This window comes from Aplysia californica, unplaced genomic scaffold, assembly GCF_000002075.1.
Source record: "Aplysia californica isolate F4 #8 unplaced genomic scaffold, AplCal3.0 scaffold00316, whole genome shotgun sequence".
NCBI lineage: Eukaryota > Metazoa > Mollusca > Gastropoda > Aplysiida > Aplysiidae > Aplysia > Aplysia californica.
The window spans coordinates 475,463-491,612 of record NW_004797586.1 but is presented as its reverse complement, the minus strand read 5'-3'; the positions used below and the strand labels follow the sequence as shown (position 1 = coordinate 491,612).

The 16,150-nt window shown below is 38.2% G+C and overlaps 1 protein-coding gene across 2 annotated transcripts in view; it reads right to left on the bottom strand.

The window, feature by feature from the left end:
- The window catches only part of LOC101861520 (pre-mRNA-processing factor 40 homolog A), a 29,162-nt gene extending 15,682 nt beyond the window's left edge, over positions 1-13,480 (bottom strand). Inside the window, exons 1-9 of one of the 2 annotated variants that reach the window (XM_005102190.2) lie at positions 13,454-13,480; positions 8,836-8,889; positions 8,334-8,403; positions 6,066-6,128; positions 4,812-4,846; positions 3,912-4,022; positions 3,343-3,463; positions 1,679-1,709; positions 199-357 (exon numbers count right to left, since the gene is read on the bottom strand). In XM_005102190.2, the coding sequence (XP_005102247.1) occupies positions 199-357; positions 1,679-1,709; positions 3,343-3,463; positions 3,912-4,022; positions 4,812-4,846; positions 6,066-6,128; positions 8,334-8,403; positions 8,836-8,889; positions 13,454-13,465 (656 nt within the window). In that variant the 5' untranslated portion in view covers positions 13,466-13,480. Of the gene's footprint in view, positions 1-198; positions 358-1,678; positions 1,710-3,342; positions 3,464-3,911; positions 4,023-4,811; positions 4,847-6,065; positions 6,129-8,333; positions 8,404-8,835; positions 8,890-10,187; positions 10,232-13,453 lie in introns of those variants that run through there. The other variant, XM_035970754.1, reaches the window with a different exon arrangement.
- Between the last annotated feature and the right edge of the window lie 2,670 nt (positions 13,481-16,150).

Here is a 16,150-nt window from a genome sequence, read left to right as displayed (position 1 = left end):
TTCAAAACCTAACCAGGGACACCCAACAATATACCATCGGATTACATACAGCTACAAACAAAATTACATCAAGCGGGACTGGTTTTAGCATAGCGTAAGTGATAAGGCTCTCAAATTCCTGACCGCTGAATCCAAGACTGTCTCAGGAAATTTAGGACAGTTGGCAAGTCTGATGATAACATTGTTACTATCACTTACATTGGCTCCTTTTTCGGTTCAACTGGAGCCTCAACTACAGGCAGCGTGGCTGCCGCAGCAGCAGAGGGCGGGGGAGGCAACTCTATGGATGCCAGAGTGGCTTGCATGGCCTGCTCAATGGCAGAGGAAGGTTCACTTTTATTCGACGGACTATCAACTCTGAGGACATATTTTTAAAAAGAATTAAATTAGAAAAAGAAACACCATAGAAAATATGACAGCAAGGGAAAAAAAGAGTATAAGAATAAAAATATGTGAGGCAGCATGGTGAAATCAGGCGCTCGTCAAAATAATTGTAATGAAACTGGAGAAAATGGCATTTTCCCACCAGTCCGGCAATTTTTATTAACTTTTTGTTTTTTGGGCTCATACCCTTTTAAAGTCCATTTAAAAACACATTTATGTGGGGATTTTACTGAAAAGTGTTGATTCAGGGTACCAAAAAATGTCAATTTTCAGTTTCCATGGACTCTCAAGCTATGGAATACAACAAACTTTGGCAGCCATTTTCTCTCTTTTTTACCACTGAAACTGGGTGGAGGCGAACCCCATCAATTGTGAATATTTCAACTGCTATTCAAGATAGATGGGTATATTTTTAATTGAAAGCAAGAATAATGAACAAGCTTTAAGACTATATCAATAACTCCACATGCCCAAAAATTGACGAGCCCCTAATTCCACCGCATCCTTACACATATAGTAATTCTCGTCCATCTTGGGCAATGAATCACATGGAAACAGTAAGAGCAAATTGCATGGAACTACAGAGAGGACGAAAAATGAAAAACATCAATCAGCACAGGTCTAGATGATCCAAGCCTTGAGTGTTCTCTCACTAAAATATACTAAGCTTGAGCAGAATATTAGAAAAGATACAATACAATATGTCTAATATATGTGTTTCCCAAGCTTTTATTTCTACTCTCTAGTCTTAAAGCCTTACAACAGCTGCACATGGAAGTTAATCTTCAGCAAAATTTTAAAACTAAAAATAGTGACAAATCAAAGCTCTCAGTTTATGTCCAACCACAATCATCATGTTGCACACCAGGCCCACTCTCTACACCCTTGGCCATCTTATTCTTCTTCCCACAACTATCTTTTTTTAGTTTTAGTAGAGGTTTTACGGTGCTCGCAACTGCATAAGGTCATATGAGCGCCAGAAGATTAGAGGTGTTACAAGAGAGTAACAAAAACACAAAAAAGAAGGAGGGGAGATAAGGACGACAGATGTTTGATAGGAAAGAAGGAGCAAACCACACCAGAGCACCCGCCAACCACCCACACAACCATCTCTAAACTCTGAATTCCAACACCTGCAGCGGGTTAGATTGAACCAAAGTTTCATATTGGTGGGCTCTTCTATCTGACCCTGTGAGCTCATAAAAAACGTATGAAAATTGCAGCACTGTGTTACTGTGTGTAAGCTTAGAAAAACAGGAAGGGTCACTTAGCAGCAAGTTTCTCTTGTACTTACGAGGAAGCTGGAGCGGAGGCTGCAATCATTGCTGAGGGAATCAATGGGGAATGGGGGGGGGGGGGGGGGCAAGATAAACAGCTTGTTCACAATTGTCAATTCTCAGAGCCGTGAACAAAGAGAAAAATAAAATAACTAGTGGATCTTTTTTTAGTATAGACAAAGTACCTAAAGTTCTCATACACAACAAACTGCTGTGACAACATAGGGCCTCTGCCAAGGTAAGAAACAAATCTGTGATAAGATATATCCTCAAAACCTTTTTTTTTAAAATGTATATATAGCTTGAGATAAATTATTGCAATCTGTTATTTTCAAAAAATTCCAAGCATTTTGTTACCAAAATCATAAAAATTGGACAATAATGAAAAACTTTGTGTCATTAAAATGAAAAACTTTGTGTCATTAAAATGAAAAAATTTGATTATTATTGTCACAGACATAAAATGTGCCGATTTTGTAGCAACCCGGTGAACGAGGTAACAAACCTATGCTCATGAAAATTTCTGACATTTTGAGAAAAGAGGCAGAAAACACATCAATTTTTTCTCCATAGCAGCCATTCAAGCTTCTGAGTTACACATCTAAATAAAGTGTGATCAGGTGCATATGTCCAAGTTTTTCAAATTTGACTCTGGTCAGCACAACCCAAGCAGCCTGTGTAAGCTGCACATCAGAGTGCACCAGCCCTCTCTGAGTCTACTGAATAGTAGTACTAGCTAACAATGAAATATGATGTACATTTGTACACAATATGCTAATTCAATATGCTCAATTGACCTAAATTTTCCAGTTTCAGTAGAAAATAGGCATTTCTCTTCATTTTGATAAGCGGACTCACTGAAAAAGAGCAGTTTCCTGTGAAAATTTGACAACCAATGCAAAATTTATACTCAATTCATTTATAAGTCATATTGTTGGAAAGCTCATTCACTGCTGAAGAGAATGAGACTATTTGCAGACCAATACTGAGATTAGACAAGTTGTGCTGAATGATGAAATACTGTCAAGTATGAAAGAAACGACAAAAAGGCACTCATTCCGGGGGGGTGTTTTGCTTTTCCATGCTGTGAATAGAATCTTTGTAACTTATTGATAAAGTTGTGTCAAAAACAGCATCTTATACGAGGCTCAACAGCTTGTTTCGAGTATCTACTATCAACTCTTTGATGGATTGAAAACAAACAAAAAATTCAAACTAAACTCAAAGTTGATAAAGATCACAGATGAAATGACTGTTGCTAATAAAACAACAAGCACTATTGCATCCCTCTAGAACTGAACTAGAAATGATTCAGATATAAAAAATAATGCATACCCATGCCAAGTGTCTTGACCACATGTATTTCCACATCATTTGCAGTTTATAGCATTTGGTTTATCAATAATCAGAATAAAAAGAGTGCCAATCAAAACTGAATAGGGTCTTTCAAAAGGGAAAATTTAAGAGAGAAAAATCTAATTTTTCTGGGGTGCTTGACTAGTCCATAAAAGACACAATAGCTGCTGAAAGAGGTGGAAAAAACAGGCTGCCTATCCATCTGTGCTTGGCAGAAGTTAACGTAAACACCAACAAAAAAACAATACTTCCGACAAGATACATTGACATAGTTGAGAGAACCCTCTGCAACGGAAGAAATCTATACTTAAATCCTGGTGTGTACCTTCCAATTCCCCTAGCTCCTTTGGCTTTGTCCATCTACTCTCCTTGGTGACAGAATTGTGGAAGTAGACTTTGCCAGCATCAGATTTATATTCTTTCCACGGGCACTGGGACAGCAGTTTCTGAAAATGTGTTTTGAAAAATAACAAAATGGAAGTCAAAACCTACTGTGCACATAGTGAGAAAAAATTAAAAAGGCATTAAATTTTTTATTCGCTTTCATATAAGCACGGGGAAAAAATTGTTTTGTCAAATCCTTTCAAGAACAAGGAAGAAAATATCGCACTGAAAACCTGAAAACAACTTTCAACCCAAATCCTAAATGAGTAATTTTCCTAACTATGAAGAACTGGGTCGCATGTTCCAGCCGAACAAAACAAAAGCAAACTTAATACTCTTCCTTCCCTAATCTGAAAGAATGCAATAAAAAGCTTATATTAGCGTCTGTTCGTGAACAAGTTATTTCTATCAAATCTAAATAAAGTAAAAGAGTTAACTATTCACAACACTTAAATAACCATTTGAATGTGTCTCAAATAAAGGAGATTCAATGGGGCCAAGAAAACGCACCTCTTGTGGAGATTTAAGATCTTCTGGTTTTTCCCAGCTGGACTCCTTGGTGAGACTGTTGTAATAATAGATCCTCCCATCAGGGGCCTTGTGTTCCCCCCATGCACTTCTCTGAGAACAGAATTCACTTCACAGTCAGTTTTTTAGTTTTAGTAGAGGTATTTAAGCGCTCGCAACAGCATAAGGCCATATGAACGCCAGAAGATCAGAGGTGTTACAAGAGTACAAGAGAGTAACAAACATAAAAAAGAAGAAAGGGGGATAAAAGGACGATGGGTGTTTGATAGGAAAGAAGAAGCAAACCACACCAGAGCACCCGCCAACCACCCACCTTCACAGTCAAAACATTTTATTTTTTTTAATGTTTAACTCAGACCGAAGGGCTAGAACCCAAATGGCCGCTGGGTCGGAAAAGTAAAGACTAAAGTAAAGTAAAAGTAAGTTTATGTTTAAGGCATTACTAGACACAAACTAGTCGTTATGAAGGCAGACCGAATGAATGGATGGAAAGAGGATGCACAGAAATAAATATTGTATATTTACTTTTGAGCAATCAAGATAATTTTAATTGATATCTTACCATATGAGAGATTACCATCAGCTTGATCTATTTCTTACTGCATTCCTTCTTCGTGCAAGTGGAGTCATAACGTAGCCTACAAAGTTTTATATCGGATGCGCCAACTGGCTATGAAAAAAATCCAACAGGCAGCATATAAAAACGTAAACAGATGCTCAACACCCTCCTCTCAGACTACAATACAAGAAAGAGCAGACATCAGGCAGTGGGGGCAAAATATCAAAAGTAAATAAATACATAAATCGTAAATGTTATTTTTAAAATTAGTGTTTTGTCCCATAATACAAGCACAATAAATTAAACAAAAATGCTTTTTGTACCTTTTCTGTTGTGGACGTAGCAGCTTTGTCTCCACCTAAAACAAAACAAAAAGAGTATAATAATAATGTTGAATCGGACATATTTAAATATCCCCAAGAGACAAGAGCCCTGAAAAAGTATTAACATTTTCAAGGTTTGAATATAAGACAAATGTCAATCTCAAACAGAAACGATTATGCATAGCATATTTATCTAGTCTAAGCGTAAGTTTTTTTCCAGCAAAGATGGGCATACTTAATAAATATCATGGCTATTCTAAGCAGCTTTCTCATCTGAAGACATGTGTTAATAATAAATAATAATAATAATAGATAGCATTTGTATAGCGCATATTCCCGCTCAGCAGCAGGCTCTATGCGCTTTACACTATATTATTACCCCAGCAGACCATAGAACACTCCGAAACATTCTCAGCTTCCCGGGAAGCATACAGTGCAAAGCTGCCGATTAAGCGCTCAAACACTAACAAACTGACAAGATCTTTCGCTGTCTATAGCCGGGTACCCATTCCCACCTGGGTGAAGTGAGGAAAATTCGTGTAAAGTGCCTTTCCCAAGGACACAACGCCGGGCCCTTGACGGGATTCGAACCCACGACCTTACGGTTGCGAGTCCGAGAGCCTAACCACTAGGCCACCGACGCCACATGTTATGTTTATGTCACAAAGTGTCTGGTACATTTTTCCAACATTTATTGATGATTTATTATTTTCAAGTTATCTGATTCAGACACCAAAGGAAAAGAGATACAGGAATACAGTCAAACCTTCTCTAACCCGTTCCTGTATAACACAATCACCTTCAAAAATGGCAATTTCTCATCCCCCATCCATGTTTTGTTTTTTTTACTTTATAATTAAACAGTGCAAGACCATCACCTGTCCAAAACTATCTTTTCCCTCTACAATGGGTGTCACAATTTTGATTGTACAACAACAAAAATGCACCAAATGTATCTTTCATAGAGATACAATTATGTAGCAAAATTGAGGCATTATATCAACCAGGTGTAATTGAGTTATTTGCCTCAGCTAACAAAGGTAAGGAGAAGAATTGATATTCAACAGAAAAATGTAGATTGAAAACTATTCACCTCCCTCCCCCCATATTTCAATATCAAACCACTGCAGAGAATGATTTTGATTTTGAACTTTGAAAAATCGCACTGTACACAATAGGAACCTGGTTTCAATTTTCCTTTTCCATAACAAACATTATTTACATCCAACACACAGAAACCCTCATGGGCCTTACCAGGATATGCCTGGGGTGGCATAGCAGATGGAGTGGGAATGTTTGCCGGGTTCATGGGGAAAACTGAAACAAGACAAGAGGAGATGATAAAAGGGTACTCTTTTAGTTGAAGATTTCTAATATCATAAAGTAGAAAATAGTCAAGATGTAGTTCGCATTATTCGTTTATACAAGACTGTCGGTACGAGCACTACAAATCACACCAAACATTAGAAATAGGCCATTGAATAATCCACAAAAGTTAAAGCTTACAAACAGAAATTACTGGCTAAAATATCTTAACTATCCAGAATGTCAACACTATGCAAAAAATAAGTCCGTTCTTTTTAGTAGAGGTTTTACGGCGCTTGCAACTGCAAAAGGTCATATGAGCGCCGGAAGATTAGAGGTGTTACAAGAGAGTAACAAACATAAAAAAGAAGAAGGGGAGATAAAGACGACAGATGTTTGATAGGAAAGAAGAAGCAAACCACACCAGAGCACCCGCCAACCAAAGTCTATCGCTAAAGTGGGAAACAAGAAACCAGGAAAACAGAACGTTACCACACAGCCAATACTCTCAAATTCTCTTTTTTCAATGCAGCTCTTCAGGCGATGTCATCAGGAACAATAACTCATCATCAAGTGCCATATCTGCAGCAGACAACAGCGATCATGGTTCTCCATCCATTCCTTTGCTCTGATATTCTTAAAAAAGCTACGTTACTCTGATCTTTCCTAGTTTCCCATCTGTTTAGGTTCTCTTGGTAGGTTGATCTGGGCCTACCCCTGCCTCCTTTGCTTTCAATTTTGCCAATGAGAGCTAGATGTCCTAGACATTTACGCCTATTCAGAAGTCCAAAAAACTGCATTCGCCTTTTCCTGTTATCAGTGAGTATCCCACATGGTCTTCATCAAGTATTACCTCATTTGATTTCTTTTCACTCCAAGATAGCAGTCTCCTAAGAAACCACATTTCTGTTACTTCTACTTTATTTTCATTGCCTTTAGTGATCGACCAGCATTCACAGCCATACAGATGGGTTGACCATACATTATTAATTATAATAACATAGCATTTCAGAACTTTCATTTTGGTAGTCAATGAGATGTTTCTATTTTTTTAGGATTGGGCTCATTTTATTGAAATTATCCCCTTAGCCATTGCAATTCTTTGTTTTATTTCTGTGAAACATTTGGCATCAGATATTATATATCCTAGATATTCAAACTGTTTGACTTGTTTGAGCTTTTCACTTTTGCTTATGAAATTACAAATAGGATTTGCTGCTTTTTTTAGATATCACCATGCATTCTGTTTTCTTCACATTCAACAATAACCCTTTACATTTACTTTCCCCTACAGCAGTATCAAAAAACAACTGAAAGTTCTTTTCTGAGTCTGCTATTAAAACTGTCATCGGCATATTTCATGCTATTAATATTTTCGCCATTTATTTTGAGACCAGGACATTCTACTATGTTTCTAAGCATTGATTCACTGTATATATGTTAAAGAGGTCTGGTAACATAGCACATCCTTGCCTCGCTCCTCTTCTAATCTGCTTATATTTCCTGTATTCTGCATTAATTCGTACATCAGCGTGCAATTACTAAGCTGTAAAATAATAGACCTAGAAGGCAGGCTCTCATGGTCTAGAGATACTGTGTTCGCCTTTTCATTCAATAGGTCCCAGGTTCAAAACCTGAAAGCGATGAAAAATGTTCTTCTTTAAAACTATCTCCTTTCACCTCCTTTCTAATCATGTTCTGTAATCTGCTTTCATCTTCACTTACTGGCCCTCCTCTTCCCCCTCTGGGCTCCTGACTCTTTCAACTATTATTCCTGGCTCCTAATTACTACTGTCTTTCAGTCACACCCCTGATCTTAGGGAACACCTAGTCTTCTCGGAAAAGGGCAACAAAATCTTGGAGACTCCGTGCGCTGGTTGCGCACGCGAAAGATCCCTTGGTGTTCCTAAAACCTATATGAGTAGGCTTCAGCCACCACCCGGGCAAAATTCAAAATTAATTCCTGCCAAACTGAAAACTCTTAATGTGTCCCACACTCTCCTCTGACATAAGGCGGTTGTGAATGCCATAAAAAAACATTTACGAGAAAAAAAACCCACCCAAAAACTATAAATCTTTTTAAAAAAGAATTTCTTATAGTGCTTTGTATGTACTTTAATACAAGAAAGAAAGGAAACACTGGAAACTGATCACAACCCTTTGAAGCATTTTCTCACTACCCCGTGTCTATGTGTGCACATTATGAGTTGTTCTTACCAGGATCCATTCCAGGTGGCATGAAGCCAGGAGGTGGTCCACCCATTGGAGGCATTGGTCCTCCTGGCATCTGAGAAAAAGAATTTAAAAAACATTAAAATCAATGACTATGAACCAAACAGAAATTACGGTCAGTCCAACAGAAATTCTTTCTGAATAAGTACCTGAACTAACTCCGCTCCACTCCACATTAAACACACTGACACATCCACAACTGATTAATAATGTCAGTAAAATTAAATACATCTATCTAGCTTTAAGATTGACATAAGAATACTGTTGCAATTGAAATGGAAAAACAAGACAATGGGTAATTTTGATAACAAATATTGATTACTTCCCAAACTCAAATATTTACAAAATTCCACGACATAAATTATGTTTTATCAACATAAACTGTACTGTTGGAATAATTTAAATATGTTAGCATTTGTTCAGTCTAATAAAGTCTGAAGCCTCTACTACACTACGCAAACTTTAAAGAGAACTTTAAAAAACTCACAGGCATCCTGAATCCAGGCATCATTGCCTTTGGCATTCCATTTGCATTAGGAGGCTGTTGAAAAAGAAATTCATCACTATCTGACCATAAAAAACATACAGTATCTTAGGCAGGAAGAAAACAAACCGTTCCCTTCTGAGGTCCAAATTGGGGCTGATCTCAGGCTTTGAACTGCCATGCAGCGAATTCAAAAGGGTTTTTGTTTTCTCGTGAAAAACTGGGGCGGAAGGGTCATGTGGGGGTTGTAGTTTTGTTGGTTTGTTTTTTGGTTAGCATTAAACATTTGCGTCACAGCGTGGTGGAATCAGGCGCTCATCAATTTTGGGGCATATATAGAGTTATTAGTATCATCTTAAAACCTGTCCATTTGTCCTGCTGTTGATGGGGAAAATATCACTATTCATCTGGGACACAAGTCAACCTATTGGCGATTGAAAGAGGTGGGGGGTCAAATGGATTCAAAGGTAAAATAGGTGAGAAAATGGCCACCAAAGTTGCATTATTCCCTTAGTTTGAGAGTCCGCTGTACCTGAAAATTTCAGAAAATGTACATCTTTTTGTCTCTAAGCAATGTTTTTCAATAATTGTAATATCCACACAAAAATGTGTTCTTGAATGGGCATGAAAGGTGTTAAGCCAAAAAACAAAAATTCGATAAAAATTCCCAAACCTAAGGAAAAATGCCAGTCTCTTCCCTTTCATAATTTTGACAAGTGGCTGATTTCACCACGATGCCTCACATTTTCAGTTGGTAGAAAATTTAGAATTTTGCCCGGATGGCGGCCGAAGCCTACACTTATCAAATTTGGACCACCAAGGGAACTTAAACGTTCGCAACTTGCACACGGGAGCTCCGAGATTTTTCGCCCTTGTCCGAGAAGGCTAGCTGTAGATCTTTCCTTCCAGAAGATCAAGGGTGTGGCTGAAAGACAGCATTAAGAAGGAGCCTAGGAGCATGTTGACAGAAAACCAGCATTTTGGTTGATCTAAAATTGTTGTCTTCTTCTGCCCGATAATTCAGCTTTCTTTCCCCACACCGGTGAACCAGTGCTACATCTACGCATCATTATTAATATATTAATATTGTTGCAGAAAAGAAGACTTTCATTTAGAACTAGATCTAGTAAAAACTTAATTTAGACTTTAGAATTGAGCATGACGGATTCCCGAGTAAAATAAAATAATACCATAAACGTTTTCAACAATAAAGATATTCTTTGGAAGTGGCTATTCTCACAAGGGGAGAGAATAGCCTGTCACCTTGTGTCTCGCTATTCTCACCCCCCTCAGGTTTGCTATAGCAGACACACACAGAACAGCACAGAGAATAACTTATTATAAGTTGTACAGACCTAGATAAGTTTCAGGTTTAGTTTACGGACATTGCATTGGCTTCCTGTTGAGAAAAGAATTACACTTTGTACAAGTTGGCCACCCTATGTCACAAATGTTAGAATGATAATGCACCATTCTATTTATAAAATCTGTTAAGACTGTACATTCCAATTCACAGTTAAGGTCATCGGCTGACAAAAAAGAAATTTATTTTACCATCTATGAAACTTAAACAAAGGGTGAAAGGGCATTTTTGAATACCAAGGCCCCAAGATCTAGAATGCTTTACCAAGTACTTTAAGAGAGATCAAATCTTTTGATTCATTCAAATGTCAGCTGAAGTCGTTTCTGTTTTTAAATTAATAAGATGAATATTTGGAGTGATTTTCTTTTAGTCAGAACACAAAATTTTATGTTACTGTTGTACATTATTGTACTCATGTAAAGCGCTCAGAGCCTGTGTACTTAAATCGGGGTTGAGCGCTATTTAAATATCATTTAATATTTTGAAGGGCTGGGTGAAGGCCATTTCACACCATGAAAAGCAAACAACAGTGAAAAAAAATAACAAGCTACACTAGATTTAGAATCTAGGCAAGAACAAAATGTCTAGAGCAGAAGAACGCATCTGATACCTAGCCTAATAGAAATACCGATACTCACAATTATAGCCCAATTTTAAGGCTATTTGATTTTTTAAAATAATAAATTAAGGGTATCTACGGTAACATCACAAGACAGTCACTGCAGTGGAACCCACAAGGAGCACGAGGCAGGGGTAGGCCATGGGAAACATGGAGGAGATGCGTAGACCGTGGAAAGGGACATGAGAGTGATGAAACTCACTTGGAACGAGCTTGGAAGGATGGCTCAGGACAGAGATAAATGGAAGGAGATTGTATGTGGACTATACCCTGCCAGGGGTGAAAGTGTAGCAATGACCGCGAAAAACGTTTTTTTGTCAGAAAGTGTTTGCAAATAGGTGCATTTTGTAGCTGTATCTTCACAGAGCATGGAACTTTTTGAATTTTTGAAATCCATCAATAAACAAAAAAGTTGCAAATTTTTTAATCAATTAATTTTTGGTACACTTTTATATAATGAAAAAAACCCAAAATATGGGACGTTCTTTGGTGAGTTTTGAGACAATATTCGTCATATAACTCGCTCATTTCTCTGAGTATTTAAATGAAACTTGGCAACCCAGTACATTTTCTAGAGAAGAATCTAGTCCTGCTTTCAGATTTGTCATAGCTATCCTAATGTTTGAGTTATGAAAACGTTTATAGGTAAAATTGTGGTGGTTTTCGGTGCGTTTTGAGACAATATTTGTCATAGCTCGCCTATTTTTTGGAGTATGTAAATGAAACTTGGCAGTCTAGTACAGTTTTTAATGCAGAATCTAGTCATGCTGTCAGATTTTTAATATCTATCTTACTTTTTGAGTTGTAAAGACATTAACAGGTAAAAAAGTGGCGTTCTTTACAGATTTACAAAGATTATCAGTCATATCTTCTCCCAAAGTCATGATATTTGAATGGAACTTGGCAACATAAGAGGTTCCTCCTTGCCAAGCAATGCTCTGGATCAATTTGTCATAAAAATGTAAGTAGAGAACTGGATTTATTAGTCTAATAAATCCAGTTCTCCACTAGTAAAAGCATGCATACTTTGTAATAGAAAATAAGATCGTCTCTGTGTATATATATCCTTTGTTGGACAGTGTCCTATTTTGTGGTACATTAAGATGCGTTTAGATAATATAGTTTACATGTCGTGGGAATATTTCACATGTGTAGGCTACAACTCATACTATAAATGTAACATATTTACACCCCCCCCCCCCCTCTCTCTCTGTCTCTCTCTCTCACGCACGCACAACGCGTGAACGATATCAATGTATAAACGGGACTAACTTCCCAGACTTTTCCAAACAGAGCACACAGGACGAGTCCAAGTGTGAGCTTTCCCCAGAGGGGGGAAGAGGTTTTCATAACGCTAACACAATGCCATACCACTTCTCAATATGTTTGCTTTTCTGTTTCTATTCTTCTGTCATGCAATCAAGCAAAATTAAAAATGACTACATCTATTGTATTTGACTAAAATGCAACAAAAACGCAAGTTATCAAGGCCCCGTTTAGTTTTCAAGTATCCTTCTCCCCCTTCCGGTTTACATTTAATAAAAGCGGGACCTCGTTTGTAGCGCCCCAGGCGACCGATGGCTGATGACCTCACTCAGTGGAAATTTCCCAGCCGCCGGTCGTTCACCCAGCACGAGCAAAAATGGCAATGTCGCTTTTTCCCTTAGTTACTCCCACATTTTTAAAGATTACGCAAAAATCACTAAACACAGAAGCATGAAATTTTAAGGGAATAAAGAAAAATGGTGTACAATGTATCAGTCAGTTTGACAAATGACAGCTCCGAAAAATCTTCAAATCGCACCACATCAACCACTTTCGCAAACGTTTTCAACTGCTTCTTGGATGGGTACAAAGTTGTCAAACTGCATACTACGATATTGACCTCTTTTCTGATTGGCTGCCAAGTTTCATTCATATCCATTCACGAGAAGCGACATGAGAGCGAGTTGAAGACAACCTTTGCGTTAGTGCGTCCCACGAAACACCCCCGCGGCGGGGGCCAAAAATCGGCAGAACAAAACACGCTCAGTGGGCATTGCTAGTGAAAAGCCGCGAAAGGCATTGATGATGATCTACGGCAACGCTAATCAGTAGTTGCCTTGATCTGGATCTATATGATGCCCACACCCGGGTCAGGGTGAGAATAACGGGCGAGTTATTCCCACCAGGGGCCAGGGGTGAGGGTGATCTTGTGCTCTGTTCGTTAAAGTCCACATTAAAGCCCTAGAATCTAGAAAGATCTAGATCTAAATCTAAAGGTTAACCTCGAAATGAAAATCAAATAAAATGCATTCTACAGATATAATCTAGATTCTAGATCTAGATCTAGATCTAGATTAGATCTCTATTTTCTAGGCATGTTATTGACATTTTTGTGCTTGGTATCGATAATTGGTATTTGGTATACATTTTCAAGTTATAAACAAGAGAGATATGTGCGACTGGTTCTTTTGCCATTGAGCAACATCTACTGATCTAGAAAGACAAAACATATACTGAGGAACAAGACATCTGTCAAATATAAATACGGGCCATAAAATCCTCGTCACTTAATTGACGTGAGATGTAATGCGCCCAAGAAAAGTAGCTAAAATTCAAGGCAAAGTAAGAGCATCATGAACCACAACAACACTTACCGGGGCCGCCATCTTGAAACGACTCGCATTAGATGGATTGGAAATTGGAAACTTCAAACTAAATTCTGGATTGGACTAAAAATTCATTATAAAAATCACTAACCTCAAGTTTCACCAAAGACCGTATAGGTCTCTGGTTTCACCTCTCATTCCCGATTCATGACCGCAGTTCGTCTGTTATTGTTGTTTGGCACAGGATGCTGAATTGTTTAGTTTTTCTTTTTTGTTGTTTGTTGTTTTGGTTTTTTGGTTTGCTGTTGTTTTTGTTGTTTGTTGTTTTTTATTTTTGTTTTGTTTTTGGTTGTTGTTGTTGTTGTTGTTTGTTTGTTTTTAGGGGGGGGGTTTGGGGGGTGTAAAAATTGTAAAAATCATAATAAATGTGGTTTGAGCTACATTGTCTGTCTAAAACAAACTCACCCTGTCAAAAAAGATCAATCACGGTTACTCATTATTCTTGATACAAAAACGACGATATTATTATATGCTTTATAGGCATACCGGTACATGTTATATCAGTATACATGTAGTCTACATATATCTGTGTATAGGCCCATTATGTCAACACTCGATATTTTTGTTGCCAATGGTCTGAGATATTACACTGAACTAAATGAAGAAGGACAGTTCACTTATTTTTTTAATTTTAGTACGAGTTGAACGGCGACTTGCTAACACAATACAAAAGGCCCTATATAGGATTCCTTGGTAAGGAAAAAAAGTGCCAAAGATTAAATAAGGTGTTACAAGAGAGTCGTTTATTTTAGTGATTCTGTGTGTGCACCTAAAGAGCGATTTTTCATATGGGGCCCAATAGAGAAACTTTAAATAAAAATTAAACTGGATACATTTCTTTATACCTCTTGTATGTTTCTTGGCCTGCAGAAGTGTCATGTAAAGTTTCAAGGGGATATTGGTAATTAAATTAAGATTTAACAAAGTCTTGGTCGGGCCTCCGAAAAAATATAACAGTGAGGCGTCTGTATGATCTCTGCTGATATTCCACACCCAAAATGTTGTTGTGTCTACGTCTCCCTCCCCCCCCCCACCCCCACCCCACCCCCCTCTTCCCCCGACACACATACTAGGCAAACAGTTAACTTTCCACATTTCCACATTTAATATTATATTGTACTTGCCGCCTGTCCGACCTTTCCCGACCTCACAGCACTCTGGGACACGCCCGTGTCAAAACGCACATGTTGCTGTGAAAAACAATAGTGGTGTACGCAAGAGGATATAATAAAGGCTAAGTATAGGCAGCCACAAGAACATCACAACCGAAATGAAATCCCTGCTCATCAACAGCATCTTAACATACCAACATTCATACCAGTGCCAAACATGGTCTCTAAACAAGGCACAAGGAAGAAAAATTAATGCATGTAAAATTAGGTGTCTCCGCGAAACCATCAACGTCATCAGAAGAGACCGCATAAGAAATGAAACCATACGTCTACAAATTGGAATACCATCAGTAATAAAATCCATATACCCTTGTGGGTTAGTCATTTTGGACAAAGGCTAGCAAAGTAAACCGTACAAAAAAAATCCAGCAGGCAAGGGGAAACCACTGCTGTATTCTTTCCCAAGAACATCATCAACATGGCCAGGAGCAACAAGAACAACAGACACCATTGCTGCAATGCAGGACTGAGTGAAGTGGAGGTCCATAATCGCCCACGCCAGTCGGCAAGGCACCGGATAATGATGATACCGTCAAAGAGTCAACAATGGTTATAGGACATTTAACCAGAATATCCCAGAAACAACTATCGGCTAGAGCTTACAACACCCGAGAATTTTAATCCGGCTTCAAATTAAGAGGAAAACCAAGAAAGGCTTGGCTGGATGGGGTTAAAAAGGTCCTGGAACATAATCTGTTGCAGACACTACACACCTAGCACAGGACCGAAACTTGCACCTTCCCTCGACATCCTTAGGATACCAGAGGAAGGAAAAAGTAGAAGTAAAGTAGGCCTATTGGCTAATGATCCACGGTGCAGGTACGAGCCATAGTCCCTTGGAATAGAGACAAGCTTCGTTTCGGGAGAAAAATGCGTGAGCCACATAGGGAACTGTTTGTCCTACGAATGACTTCATTGAATCAGAGTCCACTCATTTAATTTTATTTGTACGTTGAATCAGAGTTATATATATGGATGATTTATATTTGAATTTTTAAAAAGGGAATCTGTCTCCCTTCGTTGAATCCGAGTTCGTTGAATTCTAGTTTCACTGTAAATAAGCTAGAATTTCTTTGTAATGCGGACAGACGAAAGTACCAATTTTTTCAGGTACGAATTTAAGTTCCTGGTTTGATATGAAGAAACTTAACAGACTGAGAGACACATACATAAAATAGGATGGTAAGTATGTAATTAGTAGGATTATTTTCTTAAATTGTTGGAAAATAAAATGCTGAACAATTGAAAGCAAGTCAGTATGTTAAATTTTCAATTTTCCTTTCGTTCCATCTTCATCGAGTCTCCCCCCCCCCCCCTCACTTTCTCAGAACTCTTTTGCCTACTGAATTATTTTCACAGCGACTGGTGCCAATCTGAATCTCTAGGGTCATTGTTCTATGTGATCCTCGTGTTTTGCCCCTGCCAAAGGAGGAGGGGCGGTGTAGGAGACCGGGGTAATGTCCGGACCTGTACGTATACCCTCTCGAGCCTCACTTCTGAACTCTGCCCAATT